This window comes from Psittacula echo (genome assembly GCF_963264785.1).
Source record: "Psittacula echo genome assembly, chromosome: 8".
Lineage (NCBI taxonomy): Eukaryota > Metazoa > Chordata > Aves > Psittaciformes > Psittacidae > Psittacula > Psittacula echo.
Window position 1 is genome coordinate 10,208,044 of NC_137744.1, and position 17,812 is coordinate 10,225,855.

Consider the following 17,812-nt stretch of genomic DNA (forward strand, 5'->3'; position numbering starts at 1 on the left):
GGCTTGTCACTGCTTTTTGATGATGTGTGATAAAACACACAGTCTTATTTCCGTTGGGCTGAAACCTTTCTCTTCCATTTTGTGGTCACAATCTCTCCTTTTGATGGGGCGTCTTCTGTACTCCCTCAAGATCTTGTTACCCTAAAACTACCTTCTTGTTTCAATCCAAACCTTTCTGAGGTTCTCCTCTTTTTTTTTATCACTCTGGGGCAAGGAGAGATTTGCTTCTCCGCAGTCACCAATTTTGGGCTATGGAGCAATATGTAAACTACAGCATTTCTCATGAAAAGCTTACCCCATGTTCATCATTTCCTGAGCATCCCAAAGCAGTTTGATAAGGAATGGCAGCGAAAGGGCTGGGGAAACGCTGTCCATATCAGTAACCACTGCTCACCTAAGCAGGAACAGCTGCGGCGGTCCCGGCCCGGGCTCCAGCGGCCGCAGCACCCAAAGGCCCCGGTGCCGCCGCTCCGGGGCTACAACCGGCCGCGTCCCCCGTCACCGTAGCAACGGGACGCCGCTGACTCGTCCCGCCCCTTCTAGCCAGGCTAGCCAATCGAAGCGCGTCACCTTCGAGCGGCGGCGGGACGAGCCAATCGCTGCCCCCGGCGCGAAGCCCCGGGCGGTGGTTGGGGGGCGGGAGAGAGGGGCGGGCACAGCGCGGCGGTGTCGTGCGTCATCGGAGCGCGCGGCGGCCGGTGCTGCATGCGCGGGGCCGCTGGCGGGCCCCGGTCCGTGCTCCCGCCGCCGCCATGAGCCAGTTCAGCTTCGGGACGGGCGGCGGCTTCACTCTGGGCACGCCCAGCACCGCCGCCACCACGGCCGCGACCGGCTTCTCCTTCTCGTCATCCACGCCCGCGGGCTCGGGGGGCTTCAGCTTCGGGAGCGCGGCGCAGCCGGCCGCCAGCAGCCAGCCCTCCGGGCTGTTCTCCTTCAGCAGGCCTGCGGCCACCGCGGCGCAGCCCGCGGGCTTCAGCTTCGGGACGGCGGCCACGGGCAGCGCGGCTCCGGCAGCGAGCGTGTTCCAGCTGGGGTGAGAGGCCCGGGGCGGTGGGGCAGGGGCGGGGACCCTTTGTTGCTCTGCACTGATTTGAAAGTCGTTCTCAAAGGGGGAGCCTGTTGCTGTTGTGCGGTGCAATTCTTATTGCACTGTTGTATGTTTGGAAACGAGTTCAGCAAGACCTGTGCTTGTCAATGCTGGCTTTTCCAAATGGGTCTTAAGCATAAAACGTCTTGTCCTTTCTCATCCAAATCTGGTGTGCCCAGAATGTTTCTTCAGCCAAGTAAGACTATTTTTTTTCCCTTAGGAAAGGCTGTAGCTTTGAAGTGGATCTTTGGAACTGCTGTTGTCAAAGCCTGGCAGATGGGAGCAGTGGGAAGGGAGCTCACACGGGGACTAGCAGTGGAATTTAATTAAAACAAGTGTTATGTAGGGGATGCGGAAAGGGCACTGAAGAGCCCAAAGAATAAGCAACTTCACTTGCACTGCTATAAACATGTCCTGGTGCCGGTATGGGTGGAGGTAGTCAAGGGGGTGTAGTACAAACAGGCTTAACAGAGGGTTGCAGATGGCAGGAGCTGCCATACTGTCTTTGTCAAAACTGAAACACAAACCTGGTCAGGTGTGCGTGTTTTGAATGTTGGTTTCTGCTGTCCGGAAGTGGCCTATAAGAAACCTGACTTGGTATTTGACTGGATGAACATCTCCAACTGGTCTCTTTCCATTCTTCCCTAGGGCAAATGCACCCAAATTAAGCTTTGGAGGCAGTGCTGCAACTCCAGCCACGGGAATCACAGGGGGCTTTGCGTTTGGTAGCTCGGCACCGACCAGCACGCCCTCAAGTCAAGCAGCAGCTCCTTCTGGCTTTGCGTTTGGATCCGCTGGCACAAGCACCACCGCTCAGTCTGGCACAACTGCAGGGTTTACCTTTTCCAGCGGCACCACGACTCAGGCCGGAGCAGCCAACCTGAGCATCGGCGCTGCAGCGCCGCAGACAGCGCCCACGGGGCTGAGCTTTGGAGCAGCACCTGCAGCTGCTGCCACCTCTGCTGCCACCCTGGGAGCTGCAACCCAGTCTGCAGCCCCCTTCAGCCTTGGGGGGCAGAGCACAGGTGAGTCCTGGCCTTGGGATGGCCGCTGTAGTCAGGAATCCTGTCAGCAGGGAGGGCAGCTGTGGAGGTTCTGCAGCCTCTGCTTCTGCTGGTGTGCAACAAAGCGAGTGGCTTTTATACCTTTGTTGCTTCTAACGTGACTGTTGCTTGGTCAGTGGAAGCTACAGTGTCTCTGTTGTAAAAGGTTTGTCTTCTCCTTTTACCTGTGCCACTTGTTCCAGGCCTGAACTTTGGGTCATTAACTTCTACTGCAGCCACTAGTGCACCCACGGCAACATTGACCACAAGTACCAGCTCGGGACCCGCTCTGTCTTTTGGAGCCAAACTTGGAGGTAGGAAGTGATCTTGGGGAATAGTTCCTCAAGACTTTGTGAATCTGCTGTTCCTTCTGGGAACAGTTTTCTGAACTGGACTCTGGAAATGGGCTGGAACTGTTTGTTACTGTGAATTTGCAGTGGTGTCAGTAAACTGTGGGAGTTCATACAGGCATTGTGCTTTGTATCCTCTCTATTTTTTATTGAGTCCCATGTAATAAATTCTGTGCCGTACTTGTTGTTGGGGTGTAGCGGAGGGGAGCCACAGGTGTAATGGGTACACTGGGGAAAAAAGAGTTGAGGTTTTTCACCTCAAAAAATAGCTTAAAATTCTTTCACCCATAAAAAACCTGGTATAGATGGGCAATTTTGTGTCCCATTCTGAACATGAGTCTTCTGAAAAGGGTGAGAGCATGATGTGGTTTGGTTGTACAAGGTGGATGCTTTTTCTGTTTGTAGTAACGTCCACATCTGCTACAGCTGCCTCTACCAGCACAACCTCCGTTCTTGGCTCAACGGGGCCAACTTTGTTTGCATCTGTAGCGAGTTCTGCAGCCCCAGCATCCTCTACCACCACAGGCCTCTCACGTAAGTCCTGACATACAGATGTTATCAGTTTGGGGAATAAATAAACAGCAGAGTTGGTGTCCCTGTCAGTAGCTGAGGTGCAGATGCTGGGGTAATAAGGGAGGATTCAAAGGGCAGCTCTTGCTGTTTGTCGCCTTCCCTCTTTGTGTCCATGCTTCTTTAAGAGTCGTGGGCTTACAGTGGAGACAGAGTTTGCTAAAACTGAGCATTCACACAGCTGTATGTGTGCAAGCTCCTCTGGTAATAACTGGCAAGTTTTGTCTTGCAATGTTATTTCTATGGAAGGAAATAGTGTTTGTTTTCTGGTAACTTTAAGGCAGTAGCCCAGGCTTGAAGACAGTCCCAACAGCTTGCTTTCTCAGCCTACAATAATATGTTAACACTTCAGTTCCCTTTGGTTATGGAGACTGTACAGTGAAGGTCAATGTTGGCTAGAGTTAATACCTCTGTTCCATACATTATGCTGTCTTACTGTGCTTCTAACATTTAGCAGCTCACCAGTTTTCTGTTAAAGTCGCAGGGATTACTTGTGACTAGTCACCTGCAATTTGTAGGTACCATATATACTAGCCTAATAACTTGTATTTTCAGTAGCTCGACAACGCTTGCATTGGTACTCTTATGTCCAAAGCAGGCCTTAATCTTAGTATTTAAGATTGCTCTTAAGCTAGTGGGCACTCTCTGTTTAAGAGAATGTCTGAAGCCTTGTTCTTAGATGAGCATAGGTGGGTTGTTTCCAGGCAACTGAAAATCAGCCAGCCTGTTTCCTCTAGTATTTGCAATTGTATTGCCTTAGCAAATAGCCTCATGCCAAGATAGCACTTCCTGTGTGCCAGGGTCAAGTACCTCTGCTTGTTAGCATTTGGTAGCACTTAAATGTTAGAGAAATCAAAATAGTTAAAGAGAAATGACAGTAGCTTTGCACCTGAGTTGATTCCTGGAAGGTTCCTGGCAGAACTGCAGAGTATTCTGGCTGGTTTATAGCTTCAGCCTTTTTTAATGTCATGTTTCCATAAGCCTTCACCTGAACAGTGATTGTGGTTAATACAGATACAGACCAGATGGAGATGGGTGAGCAGGCAGGGTAGAGCTATTTCAAAGAGGCACTGCATTTAATGGGTTCCACAAACTCTTCGTGTTGTCTTCTGTTTGCAGTTGGTGCCCCTTCCACTGGGACAGCCAGTCTTGGGACACTTGGATTTGGGTTGAAAGCTCCTGGAACAACAACTGCTGCCACAACAAGCACTGCCACTGGTAAGGACTGGATGCAGAAGGTAGCTGAGGAAAAGGAAGCCTGACGTCAGTAATGCAAAGGGCCACTGTAGTGTAGCAGCACAGCAATTCCAATTTCTAATGCTCTCCAGTAACGGAAAATAACACAGTATTTTTCCATCTCCCCAAGTGCACAGTTACTTACAACTTCTGGGAGCCTGTCCCTAGCAAAGGGACTTTGGGTGAAGGAAAGTCTGTGGGCTTTGATGTTCTAGTCTGGAGCAAGTAAAGTAAACAGATTAGCTGCCCCTTCTCTAGCCTGCCTGTGTAGGTGCAGGGTTGCTCTAAGAGGTGAGGGAGAGGTGTACTGATTGGCAGAGGGATAGGCCAAAAGCTTGTGGGAGGAGTGTTAGGGAGAGATGTTTTATGTTTCGTTTCAGCCCCGTTAATCTGTTTCTTTGACATTACAAGCTTCAAATGAATCTTTTCTTCACGAAAAAAAACCCCAAACAAGCCACAGAGATGAGTGCTGTATTTAGGTGGTAACTCATGTGAAAACCTGCAATGGAATTTGCTGCTGCACAGTGTGGGGATTCAGGACTGAACATCCATCTCAGGATACAGTTTCTATTTTCTGTGTAGTAACATGGATGCTGCTCAGCTCTCAAGGTCTTTCTAAATCTTGTTTCTGGAGTGACTGAAGAATTTGAGCTCAATGCCTAGAAGTGCTGCGTGACTGCCTGACAGTGCCATATGGTAGATGCTCTTAGCTTTGTGGAAACATAGAAACCACCTCTTCTGCAAAGATGCAGGAGAACTGGGTTTGCTTGTAGGTCTAATACTAAAAACTGAGGAGCTAGAGAGCAGTGTGGGTTAATACTTAATTTCTTTGAATAATGCCCAGGTTAAATGCATGCTGCTCGTTCCTCATTTTACTGGAACAGGTCAGGCATTTGCTGTCCACTAAAACTGTGGAAGTGGAAAAAACACACTGAGTGTGCTTCACTCCCTTCTTGCCAGACATGAGATTTAATTTTTGTAGGGGCCTGGTTGAGCTCACACAGTGCTGTGCTTAGAATTGCACATTAGACCTATTCTCTGATAGCAGATGTGTTCTCTTCTCTTGCTTGATTTGAATCTCTTCTTTCAGGCACCACTACTGCTTCTGGCTTTGCTTTGAATCTTAAGCCGTTAACTACAACTGGTGCCACTGGAGCTGTGACTTCTACAGCTGCCATCACCACAACAACAAGCACCAGGTGAGTAATTTGGTACAAGTGACTGTGTCCTGATGAGGGCAAGAGGCAGTATCAGTGCTGGTGCCTGGTGAAGCAGGGGGAGGTGAGTGGTGCCATGTTTGTGTGTTGGGTTTTGATCCTGTGTTCTGCACTGTCCCACACTTGCTCTCAGTGCTCCTCCAGTGATGACCTATGCCCAGCTGGAAAGTTTGATAAACAAGTGGAGTCTGGAACTGGAAGACCAGGAGAAACACTTTCTCCATCAAGCTACACAAGTTAATGCCTGGGATCAGACGCTAATAGAGAATGGAGAGAAGGTAAAGTGACAGCCAGTGCAAATTGGTTTGGCAGCTTAGATCCTTAAAGACATTTAGTGTTTCAGGTGCAGATGTGAATTATATCCATGTGCTTTTAAAAGGCTCATTGTATGTCTGTTCTGGTTGACAGATGTTGATTCTTGGAAGTCTGTTCTGTGAGTTTACACTATGATAACAATTGTCTTAGGGTGGAGTTTCAAAGCCAAACCTCTGTTGTTCAGGTTTTAGTCTGTAAATCTTTATCTGTTTCTTGTAGACATTTGTTTTGTACCAGCTTTCTCAGTTCCACCACTCTTGTTTTGTGAGTTGACTTTTGAATTTTCATAGTATAACTCAGTGTCCTGTGTTTCCAGATTACTTCATTGCACAGAGAAGTAGAGAAAGTGAAGCTTGATCAGAAGAGGTATGACTCTGTGAATGCTTGAAATTATGCAGAGAAGAAACACAATCTTCTTGTGTTGTGGAACAGCAGATGTAGAAGGTACATGAGCTATAAGTGATTTGCTAAGCATTTTGTCTTTTCAGACTGGATCAGGAGCTGGACTTCATCCTGTCCCAGCAGAAGGAGCTTGAAGATTTGTTGACCCCTCTGGAGGAGTCTGTGAAGGAGCAGAGCGGGACCATTTACTTGCAGCACGCAGATGAAGAGCGGGAGAGGACGTAAGACACAAATCTGTGTTGGACATGTGCTGAGCAGACTAATGTGATGATCAGTCAGCAGGAAATAAGAGTTGGGATGCGTGACAGCATTGATCTGTCAGAGGCCTTTGTGAAGCATGTAACCCTTTTTTCTGCATGGCAACTTAGATTTTAGGCGTTAGAAACAGGGAAATGTGACTGGAAGCCCTTGAATCATCATGAAGATCTCCTTGGGTGTTGTTGTCTAATCAGCTGTCTGGGAACAGGTTACTAATTTTGGCATAATTCGTGATTAAGAGAGACAGAGGTTAGGCGTTACCTCATCTGTGTGCTAGAATGCATGTCAGGGTGCTGTTCCCACATACCTACCAGCCTTGAAAGGTGCTTAAGCTAATTCTGACTGCCCAAAGCTGGTGTGTGATGGGCAGCACTGAAGTTCACATTAAATTTCTGACCTTTGTTCATGTGTGTTTTGCAGTTATAAACTGGCTGAAAACATAGATGCTCAGTTGAAGCGCATGGCACAAGATCTGAAGGACATCACCGAGCACTTGAATACATCAAGAGGCCCAGCGGACACGAGTGACCCGGTAAATCCAAGCTTTATTTTTTGCATGTTCTTCAGTTGTCCACTTTTGGATACTTGTCTGTTTGTAGCTTCAACCTGGGAAGGCTGTTTTGTTTTGTCCCTTGGTTGGTTCTCTTGTCACAGAACTGGCTTTATTACACCGCACAACCAGCCTGACCCATGTAGTTACTCTGCAGTTCTGTTAATAGGTTTTGAAGTGTCTCATTCTGTAGGAACCCTGGTTATCTGATGTCTTACTTTTGCCAAGATGACGGCTTGTTTCAGAGGCAGCCCTTAACCTTGACGTGTCTGCCTGCTCCACCACTTGCATCTTTCTTGGTGCTAATCTACATTTTGATTAGAATGCCCTCTGGGGTTATTGGTTCTTTTTTCTTATACTACTTTTGTATTCTCATGAAAACAAGATGTGAATTACAGCTCTTTCTGATTTGTGTTATGTTGATCTTGATGCTCTTTATGGTTTTACTGAGAAGCTTGATTATTTTTTTCCCCACTAAAAATTTCCCTTCACTGTTGCAGACTGAGTTTTCCCCATTCTTTTTAACTTTTGCCACTTCAAGCCTAAGGTGATGAATGTGGTTGCTGGTCTGAATTGGCATAAGCCGAAGCCACAGGCACTGAACCAGTCTCTTTACCAGATGATAAAGAGAAGAAAGTTGCTGCACAGACTTCCCTGGGGCAGTGGCTACTAAGTTAGCAGAGCTGTACATGTGAGACTCTGGGTTGCATGGTGTTCCAAAGGCAGGGACAGGGAGGCTGTGTCTTTTGCTGCTCTTAGTTTTTATGTAGTGTAAGAAATGACTTGCACTTTCTCTTTGTGCTCAGCTTCAGCAGATCTGTAAGATCCTGAATGCACACATGGATTCATTGCAGTGGATTGACCAGAACTCAGGTGAGAGTTGTCCTGCAGCATTTTGGGAATGTAAACAGAAAGCAGGTGTCCCAACAAGGACAGATTGAAGTGCATCAGTGCAAAGCAGAGAACTGAAAACCTGGTGCTTTGTTCTGTCAAATTAAGGTTAAATATTTCAACCTCTAAAATGTTGTGGGGTTTCCCTTTGGAATTGATTTTTCACTGGTGCCGGCAGCCACATGGGGGCATGGCAGAATAAAGCAGAGCTCCTCTCAGCAGCCCCAGATTGCGCTGTCTGCCTGCAGTGCTGTGACAGTGCTCACACTTTAGTTCTGTCAAGCGAAGAGTAAATATTTCAGTTTCTAAAATGTGGAGTTTCCAGTTGGAATAGGAAAATTGGTGCGTGAGTGTGTGTGTACTGCTTGCGTGAAAGCAGGCACACTGCTGTCCCTTTCAAACAGTATGCCTAGCTGAAGTCGAGGTTTAGTTCGTCATTTTCCTCCAGAACATGTATGCTAACTTCCACATTCCAAACATGCCTTTGTCTGGAAATCTGGTGCAGCTCCTGTGGATCAGAATTGGCTTTACAGAATGTGTGCTTTGTGGTGTGTTTTACTCCTGTGTGTACTGTCAAGGCTGAGTGACTGTCAAAATGGCAGTGGTTTTCTTTCTCCTTCTGTGCAGGGTTGTGGTTTAGGGTGGTTCTAAGGTTAATCTCTTGTTTTCTCCCACAGCTGTGTTGCAGAGGAAGGTAGAAGAGGTGACAAAGGTTTGCGAGAGCCGCCGCAAGGAGCAAGAGCGCAGTTTTCGGATCACATTTGATTGAATCACTCAAAGTTTAATGAACTAACCTAAAATCTCCACAGAAAAGAGAGGTTTCTGGGGACCTAGGCCTCTAATCATTACGTGGGCTTGTTTCTTTTCTTGCAGTAAAACTTGGTGTTTGTTCCAGAGCCAGTCTTTGCAGTGTCTGGAACTCACCCACTCCAGTCTGAGAGTGCATGAGGTTTGTGCAGAAAGTCTGTGCTCTTTGTTCTTTGTAACTGCCTGCAGAGTGGTGAGAAACACAAATGCTGCCCCTGACGGACTTAAGCAGTAGGTGACTCCCCGGCTGAGCCTTCCCGTACTGCAGTGTAACTGGTGTATGGTCAGGTGGGACTTGAGGATCATTTATTCAGGTCCTTACAGAGATTTAATGAAGAGCTGTCCTTGGAAGGAGCTTGCAGCAGTCTGAGAGTCGATGCTGTTACTGCTGGCTGGAGTTTGTGTTCACATTGGGTGCGCTTCCACTGGTGAAAGTGGGCCCTGTTTTCTGTACTTTGGCAGTAACCTGCTTTTGTGCTGGTACCTGTAAGCAGCATTTCTGTACAATTAAAAATGACTAGATGTGCCAGGAGAATAATGGTACTTGTGTGGTGATTTGTAGTGCAGCTGGTTCAGGAATGAGCCTGGTCAATGAGTCTCCTGTAAGGCTTTGTATGTGTCACTGTGTGATGATAATGCACATTGCAATGTATTCTCATAACAGAAGGGAGCGAAGGACCAGCTGTTTAGCAAAACAGCTCTCACTCAATTCTCCTTTGCACTTTATGCTTCTGTTCTGCACAATGCTGAAAATGTGTAATGGGCTTTACTTTATATTTACCTTCCTCTGCCTGGTTTTACATGTTGCCTCCTGGAAAGAATGGAAGGGTTTGCTTAGCTGAGTAATTTACTGGCTATAATGTGCTTTACAACTTGTGAGTTGCTCTTTAACGTTGCTCCTGGGTGCAGATTTCATCTCTAAGGAAGGAGAGGGGCGCCTTATATCCGCTATAGTTGCGACTGGCGTTGAGGGACATGCGGGAAGCCCTTGCAGAGGGCTCCAGCTCCTTCACCGAGGGTCTTGCTCTGGGAGCGGAGCCATTCACCCCCCCCAGCGGCTGCTGGTAACCGGGTGTAACGGGGAGGGAACGGCCGGGTACAGCCCAACGCTCGGCCCTGCCCCTTCCGCACTACGGCTCCCGGCAGCCCCTGCGCGGCAGTGCGCGTGCGCAGCGATGAGGCGGTGAGCGAGGCGCGGGGTGGCTGCGGGCCCGGGCCGGGCTCGCTCCCGGCAGCCTCTGCCCTGGGCACCGCTCATGGCGGGGGGGATGCTGTGGGCCGGGGGTTCGTGCCCCTCTGCTGCCTGCGAGGTGGGTGCGTGCGGTGCCTGCCTGCAAGCGGGTCCCCCCAGGGAGGCGGAAGGGAGCGTTCCATGGAGCGCTGCTCAGGCTGCGCCTCTTTGCCCTCGCAGTTGTCCTGGGACATGGGTTGGTGATGGTCTTGGCAGCCTCGGGGTGACGGTTGGACCTGGTGACCTTAAAGGTCTTTTCCAACCTGGCTGATTGTATGGTTCTTCATGAACTGTGTTGAAACTAGCAATGTCTGTTTAGGTACTGGTACAGAACAACTTTCCAGCAATAAACATAAGATTACATGTGGCTTAGGGAAGGAAAAAAGTAACAGGAAAGCTTCCAGGGATATTTTTAACTTTATCAAAGTAGTCCCACATTCTGTTGGCTTTTCTAGGTAGCATTAATACAGCTTTGGTCAAGCAGTTTTGGTTCCTTGTTGTGGTTTAAGTCCCATAAAACCGTTAAGGAGGCAGAGGGACTGTAGCAGCGCTGTGTTTTGAGCAGTGTTTTCCCTGTTGCCTTATTGACCCTCTCTGTTCTTGTGTGCCCCAGGGTCAACAGCAGCCTGTCCAGTGATGAGCTCCTCCTGGAAGACTTGGAGACAGAAGGAGAGCGGCAGCTGAAGAGCCTCCTTCACCACCAGCTCGATACCACTGTCTCCATTGAGCAGTAAGTCCAGATCAGGCCCCTGGAGGGGCTGCGGAGGGGCCGGTGGGCAGACTCTGGCCATGCTAGGGGCAGCAGCAGTGTTGCCTCACTGAGGCCTCCTCCTGTGTTTGATGCAGGCTGTTGTTTGCCAAAACAGCTGTGTAAACCTTTCCTCCTTTGCTGGTCTCCTGCCCAGACACTCTAGCAGGAGATAAGCACTCCTTATCTCCTGGAGCGAGCACTGGTGGTAACTTCTTTTAACCATTAGGTGAAAAAGAACTGGTTTGCCTGGGCAGATGCAGGGATGAATTTCTAGGCTGGCCTGTGTTTGCATCTACGGAGCATTTGGTGTTACAGTGTCAAGAGGTGCCTCCTGTCCATGTTGGGGCACCTTCCTGCCATGTGGGATCTTGTGGGCTTGGAAAGGGTCAGGAGGGTGTGGAAACGCAGCATCTCTGCTTGGTGCCCAAGCATGGCTGGAGAGAGGCCAGCCCCTTCTGTCCCCCCAGTTTCTCAGTGCTGTTGTGTTGCTTTGGGTTATAGATGCAAGTCAAAGCGGAGATGCTTCGCCCCTGCAGCTTTTTACAAGCCTTTTGGGGAAGAGGCTGCGGGGGCTCTGACCCTGTCGCAGTTCCAGGCCCTGCAGGAGAACAACAAAGAAACTGCCTCTCTCCGGGAGCTGGGGCTCTCCGACTCGGAGATTCTGCTCTGGAAGAATCAGGCTTCAACAGCAAAGGTAGGTGTGCTCTGCTTGGATGTGAACATGGTCGTGTCCCTCTAACCCCATAGCTTGTGGCACCCTGGTAGAAAACATAAGTCCTTTGTAAGCCCACTGGCAAAGAATGGCTGCTCTATGTGTGTTACCTGTAAGCCAGCATGATCCCACATTTCTTCTGGCCTGTTTTCCTCGGTGGAAGGGTCTGTGCTAAAAGCTGTGGTGGAAAGAAGAGTTGGTCCTTTAGAATACAGCAGAACTTGGCTATATTCCTGCTTCTGCCTTGCTGGTCTCAAGCAAATCATTTCACCTGTTAATACCTGTGTAAGAAGGATTTAAAGGCTGGAGGAGAGAAAGAAGGAACCAAAGCACCTCAGCCTCCTCCTTTCTGTATTCTGACACATCCCTGAATCCCATTGCTAGCTTGGGATAGCTGTCCGTAGGGAGACTGTCCTCAGGGGTGTGCATATGCTTCAAGGGACTTGAAACAGCCACATAAAAATAGCATAGAGCTGTTAGACCAAGAGTGTGATTGCAGTGGTGTGCCCTTCTACGGGTGCAGTTTGTGGCAGAGCAGTGCCAAAGCAGGTTTCTCCCCTTCCCTCCACCCTTTTCTTTCACATTCCAGAGACAAGGGGCTTTTAGGCTCGTCCTGTGTCAGCACTGGAGCGTCCTGCTTTTAATGCAGTAAAGCAGAAGGACTTGGGCTGATCCTTGGCTTCGTCTTCCTGATCAATAGCTGTGTGCAGGCAGAGGCAGGCTGTGGTAATCATGGGTTTGCCTCTCTCCAGCTGGTCATTACTTGCTTTGGTATTTAAATGCCAGCCCAGCCCTGGTGTGGCCTGCATTAAAGCTTGGGTTAGAGAGTAGTGGTGTTAATTGAAGAATGAAAATGAATGTCAGCAGTAGCAGCTGTCGTGTTCGGCGTGGAATGAGTTCTGGGATGTTTAGAAATACAGATTAGCATGGAAAACAATACCCTGACCGAAAGAACCAGCGGCATTAGGGTACTTCTGCAGCTCGTGAGAGAAGAAGAATACTTAGAGGGAAAGCTCAAGCCAGGTAGTGATGTGCAGCTTTGTATGTGGAGGCTCTGAGTGAAAGATTCCAGGGAGCTGAGACAGAGAGGACTTCAGATTGCCTGTGGAGCTCTTGGCACAGCACTGAGTGCTTCTGTTACTGTCAGCTGCGAAGTCGCAGCTCTTTTGAAAACAAAGTACTACAAATGATTCCCCACAATTGTTTTCTTCATATGAACAGCCTTTTGTGCCCCAGGGAAGCCGTGAAATAGTGAATGGGAGCTGTGCAGATGTGGGCCCATGCAATCAGGCGGGAGAGGTACTTATGGGAAAGTCTTTGTTGGATTGTGCAGGGAGAAAGCCTGGTTCTTGCCTGAGGCAGAAAGATCTGCGCAGTAATTCTTGAACTGAATGTGAGGAAAGAAAATCATCCACAGCCCCATGAAGTGTGTTCTCTGGATTCTGATAGAGGTGGTTGTGGGAACAGCAGGTGGGTTATGTCTCTGAGCTTTGGCAGTGTGAGTCTGGTGCATCTTAGCAGTGCCTTGGCCCTGTGCAGTGAGGTTTATTTATACAGGAATGCTGCTCATAGCCAGATTAGCTCTGAGGTCTGTGCAGCAATAACTGTGTGGCTTCTGAGGGCTGGTTCATGTGAACACTGAATCTCATCAGGGATTTAGTCCTTAGCATAAACATATCTTTGGGTGCCAAATGGAAGCTTATATATGGTGTTCTCAGTGATGTCAGGGTCATGGACCAAAAGCTTGGTGGGAATTTGTGTTCAAGAATGCTATAGACATGGCAAAAGGAATACCAAAGGGGGTGGTGCAGTTACTGCAGGTGGCCTTAGAAAACACGTATAGCTGGCAGAGGCGGGGTCTGCTGGGACAGAGGGACACAGGCAACATCAGTGAGGCCAGGGAAAGGAAATCCACACAGAAGTCAGGACAAAGGCTCTGTCTCTCATGAACTGGGGCTTGCTGAGTGGTTGTATTTCTGTCCTACCCTTGCAGTGACCTGCTGTTTGGGGGATGGTTCCTAGTTGCACTCACTCTGGGGCTGAAGAATGGCTGGGTCTCTGAAAAGGAGGCGTGTGCCGTATCTGAGCAAAGCTGTTGCCTGTCTTCCAGGGCTCTGGGCTGGGAGCAGCCCCGGAGGCCACGCAAGACCGACTCCATGCCATCCAAGAGAAGATGGAAGAGCGTCAGCGCATCCTGGCTCTGCCGCAGAGGTTTGCTGGCAGCAAGCAGCTGAGCCGGCGGGAGATGGAGATTGAAAATGCCCTCTTCCAGGGAACAGACCGGCACTCCTTCCTCCGAGCGCTCTACCACGAAGGTCTGTGGGCTCAAAGCTGTTCCTGCCTTTGTTCCAGCATGCAGAGCCAGGGTGTGGGAGTCCAACACATTTCTGTCTGGCCTTCTGTCCCTGAAGACATGGTTCTGTTTTGGCACTGTGTGGGAGGAGATATTTTCTTCTCTTACATGAGCAGACAGAGAGTGGGCTCTCTGAAGGGTTTAATATAGAGGCTTGTAAAGTCCATCTCTGTTTGGAAAGCCTGGATCTTGCTGTGGTGCAGAGCCCAGCTCAGTATGTGGAAGAGCAGCTGGGGATATGCTTTGGCTGGGGCTAGAGATCATCCCTTCTCTCATTTAGCTGCAGCCTAACAATGGTGGGAGGGAAGCAGAGGCACGGAGCAGGAAAGAGTAGGAGTGACCTGTTAAAGGCCAGTAGCCAAATGGAATTGGAACCCAGTTGCTGATTCTGAGTACCCTGTCCCTGGGATAACAGCATTTCTTGCCCTGGCACTGTGGTCGCCGAGCAAGGTTGAGGCTTGTAGGTTGGGAGGTGCCCCTCTCACATCTGTCCTCATTTCCATTAAATAGAGTAAAGGAGATATCATTGGTCAGTCCATGCCATGGACCTTTAAACCCAGGAGCTTAATCTGATGTCCCTGGAAGTTTATATTCCACATAGTGGTGTAGAAAGGTAGCATGGCTCATCTTGGCCATGCATGCAGGAGGAAAGTGTGTTGAAGGAGTCAGGTTTTCCAGGTTCTCGGTGGTAGTCTCATTACCATGTTTCTCCATTGTGGATTAGATGACACTCAGAAGAGGAAAACAGATGTAAAGGACCCCATGGTTCATCTGGAGAGTGTTTACCAAGAGCTGCTAAGCAAGAAGCGTCCTGAAGAAGTCCAGCCTACCAAGAGTGATGCATGCTCATGCCCTTCCCTGGCCCTGCAGGGGCCTGTGGCTGAGAAGTCATCTCTTCCAGACCAGGAAGAGCAGGTAGAACAGGAAAGAAGTCCCAGCCTTCCTGCAGCAAAGCCCCACCAGCCCCTTCCAAGTCCTGTGGTTATCAAAGATCCTGTAGAGTTTGTCCCAGAAGAGGAGATCTGCAAGAACCGTCTCTCAGAGGAAGAACTCCGGAGTATTCCCCGCTTCTCCTCCTACAACCCTGGGGACCCCAGCAAGGTGTGTTGAGTTGAACCAGGATTTATTCTTGCTAGCGTGCCCTGAAGCTGCTTCAGCAGCCAAAGGCTCCTCTGTCCTGTTGCTTAGAGGGTGCTTGGTTGATCCTCCTGGCCAAGGCAGACCAGCCTCCACTCTGGGAGGGAGGGAAGAGGACCTTTGGCTCTAGTGGGATGTCACACAGCCTGGCAAAGAGCTGTACTTCAGCCCCCAGCCCCTCTTGGCGTTGGCAGGTCACTGATCAAGAAGCTGTGACTTCACTCAGTGCTTAACTGGTAGCGGGAGCTTGTTGTGCTTTATAAATAACTGGAGCTATCAGCACTTGGCACAGGCAGGCACGATGATGCCTTGAGTGCAGTGCTGCCTTTCTCCATACACCCACCTCTCTTCCAAACCCCACCGTTAGCATGTGGGTGAAGAAGAACTCTGGGATGGCAGAGGGAACGAACTAATTCATACCTTTGAGGTGTATGGACTTGGGACCAGGTTGGAAGGTGTCTGTTTGCATGGCACAGTCCGACTGATCCTATGTGTCTCTGGAGCAGGTGCTCTACTTGAAGAATCTGGGCCCTCGAGTGATGATGAAGGACCTAGTGTCCTTGTTTGCTCGGTTCCAGAAGGAGGACAGCCCACCGATCCAGTTCCGCCTCCTGAGTGGTCGCATGAGGGGTCAGGCTTTCCTCACCTTCCCCGGTGAGTCGCTGCCTTGTGCCCTTCAGTTCCTCCCTGACCCAGGAAGGTGCCACATCTTCCTGCAGGCTACTGGGCTGGTGCTAAGCTTGCTCTCTAAGAAGGAGGTGGCTTCTCCTCGATTCTTCTCCTCCATTGGAAGAGGATTCATCAGAAGGGATGCAGTCTGTTCATGTGCCATATTTACATTGGGATGTCACTCTGGCTGGAGGATCCCAGTGCTGCACTGTATCATGGTGCAGCCTGAGGGTCTGTGAGCCAGGAGCACCACATGTGTCTGTGCTGTGTAACCTGTTCCCGTTTGCTCTCTCATTGCAGATGTTCAGTCGGCGCAGGACGCCATGCACTTGGTGAACGGGTACAAGCTGCAGGGGAAGCCAGTGGTCATTGAATTTGGGAAAAGCAAAGGGCATTCGCCAGAGGCTGACTCTGCCGTCCCCTGCTCCTCCGCTGGAGAGAACCCTCCTGCCAAGTAGGGGATGGATAACTGCCAACCTTGTGGATTTGCATGTGCCGTGAAAACTCCTTGGTTGTAACTGGGACAGCAAAGGACTGTTGGGAGTTAACACGGAGGTCTGTAAATCTCAAAGTGGGGAAGGCAGAGAGCTGGGCACCAGGCTTTTTCTTTGAGAGATGGGCACTGCCTTTACACTATTGGGGTGTACTGGCTTTTTCCTCTTGTTCTACATGTGTCTGCCTTTTCAGCCCTTTGGCAAGGAGAGGGGGAGGAAGCCATGTAAATAAATGTATTTATTACACTGTTTCCTTAGGGTGTATTTATTCATCTTTCTCCTGTGCAAGTCTTCTAGAGCCAAGTGTGCTGCGCTCTGCAGGACTGTGTCAGCAGAGTTCAGTCATGGCCTCTGTGCTGGCAGCTGATCTGGTGTGGGCACTGGTGTTCCCTTGCAGTAGTATCTCAGAGCTGTCTCTATCAGGGGTTTGATTGTGTCAGTGCTCCCCAAAGAACCACTGTTATTTTGTTGTCATTCTGAGCAGAATTGGTTAAAGCAGCTCTTTCCCTTCATTTCTGGCCCCTGGTGCAGGGGAAGATCCGTAGGTGTGATGGGCGTAATTGAATGCAGCTTCCTGAACCCAGCACACAACAAAGAGGCCATTGAAGAAGTCAAAAAGTGTACCAGCAAGGGACCTGTGCCCAAGGCTGCTGCTTGGAGAGGGGTTTGCTGTGACACAGCCTTTGTTCTGAGCACTGTGCGTGTTCTTAGGTCTGTTCATTGTGAAGTACCCCCACATTAGCCCAAAGACTGCAGTCCAGACAGGAGGTGGACCTCAGGGCAAAACCAGACCCTTAAACAGCAAAGCAAGTGGTAGGTTGCAGGCTGCTGCCCCACACCATGTTTTGTCTTCCGTCCATTGTTTGGGGTCTACTCTGAGGCCGTAGGGAAGGTCTTGGTGAGATGCAGTTTGTTGGAAGGGAGCCCTGGCCAGAGCTAGTGGGTCTGTCTTGGGTATCTTCTTATCCCTCCTGTTTTAAGAGAGGGGTCTACAGGACTCAAATGCTCCTTCCTCCTGTGTCCAGACACAGAATGGGAGCAGAGGGAGGAGCAGAAATCCGTGCTGAGCTGGTGTTTTGAAATCCTCCTGGTTCTTGTGTATCAGTGTTAACACCTGCATGCCCCTGTGAGCTAAATGAATCTCCATGGGCACAGTTCTTCAGTGATCAGTCTGGATGGCAGCTGAAATGACTGTGGGAACATTCAGCTCTGTGTGGCTATGAATTGCTCTGTGCAGAGGACATCTTTACCCCAGAGAAGCCAGATACCTTTTAGCTTCCAGCAGGGAAAAGAGAGAATTTCTCTGGATAAGTCTCACGTTCGCTTTAACCTTTTCTGTGGGGGAGTCGAGATTTGCTTTATTTACTTTATTTATTTTCAACTGTCTTGCACCCCCTCCTCAAACCCCCATTGCACATGGTCATGAGAGCGCAACGTGCGCTGCTCCCACACGGTGGCGCCACTTGCCTGGCTGTGTCCCGCACTGGTCCCTGCTCTCTGGCACTGGTCCTGCACATCAGTTGTCCAGGGAATGGCCTGAAACAGGCAGTGGGGCTGGGTGAACCGGGACCCAGGGCCTTTGGGCTTCCTAGTTCTGCTACTGCCATGTCCCCTTAATGGTGGCTCCTTGTCTGAAATTGAGAGAGCATCAGGAGCATTATGCTATAGGGAGAAGCTGATGCCTCTCAGCAGCAATCCTCTGTGCTGGGGCAGCAAGCACTTGGCCAGGAGAAGGATTA

At 49.8% G+C, this 17,812-nt stretch overlaps 2 protein-coding genes across 5 annotated transcripts; both read left to right on the plus strand.

Annotated features, from left to right (window-relative positions):
* The first annotated feature begins 686 nt into the window (after window positions 1-686).
* LOC308224652 (nuclear pore glycoprotein p62-like) lies at window positions 687-11,350 on the plus strand. 4 transcript variants are annotated; one of them, XR_013957551.1, is made up of 13 exons: window positions 687-1,033; window positions 1,736-2,112; window positions 2,334-2,444; window positions 2,886-3,014; window positions 4,170-4,268; window positions 5,377-5,485; window positions 5,637-5,781; window positions 6,135-6,184; window positions 6,307-6,441; window positions 6,899-7,010; window positions 7,835-7,901; window positions 8,597-10,036; window positions 10,571-10,687. XR_013957551.1 is itself a non-coding variant. In XM_080624804.1 (13 exons), exons 1-12 carry the CDS (start codon window positions 753-755, stop codon window positions 10,639-10,641), a joined length of 1,686 nt encoding a protein of 561 aa, XP_080480930.1. In that variant the 5' UTR covers window positions 687-752; the 3' UTR covers window positions 10,642-10,687; window positions 11,210-11,350. The 4 variants fall into 4 exon arrangements, 2 of the variants coding, with proteins under 2 accessions (XP_080480930.1, XP_080480929.1); XR_013957552.1 differs by having other exon boundaries at window positions 2,907-3,014; XM_080624804.1 differs by lacking the exon at window positions 8,597-10,036 and adding an exon at window positions 11,210-11,350.
* On the plus strand, window positions 11,139-16,037 carry RBM41 (RNA binding motif protein 41; the record flags this gene model as incomplete). The annotated part of the gene is made up of 6 exons (XM_080624473.1): window positions 11,139-11,402; window positions 12,657-12,719; window positions 13,531-13,735; window positions 14,498-14,874; window positions 15,417-15,564; window positions 15,880-16,037. The coding sequence occupies 6 exons, from the start codon at window positions 11,139-11,141 to the stop codon at window positions 16,035-16,037; spliced, it is 1,215 nt and encodes a 404-aa protein (XP_080480599.1).
* Window positions 16,038-17,812: the final 1,775 nt, after the last annotated feature.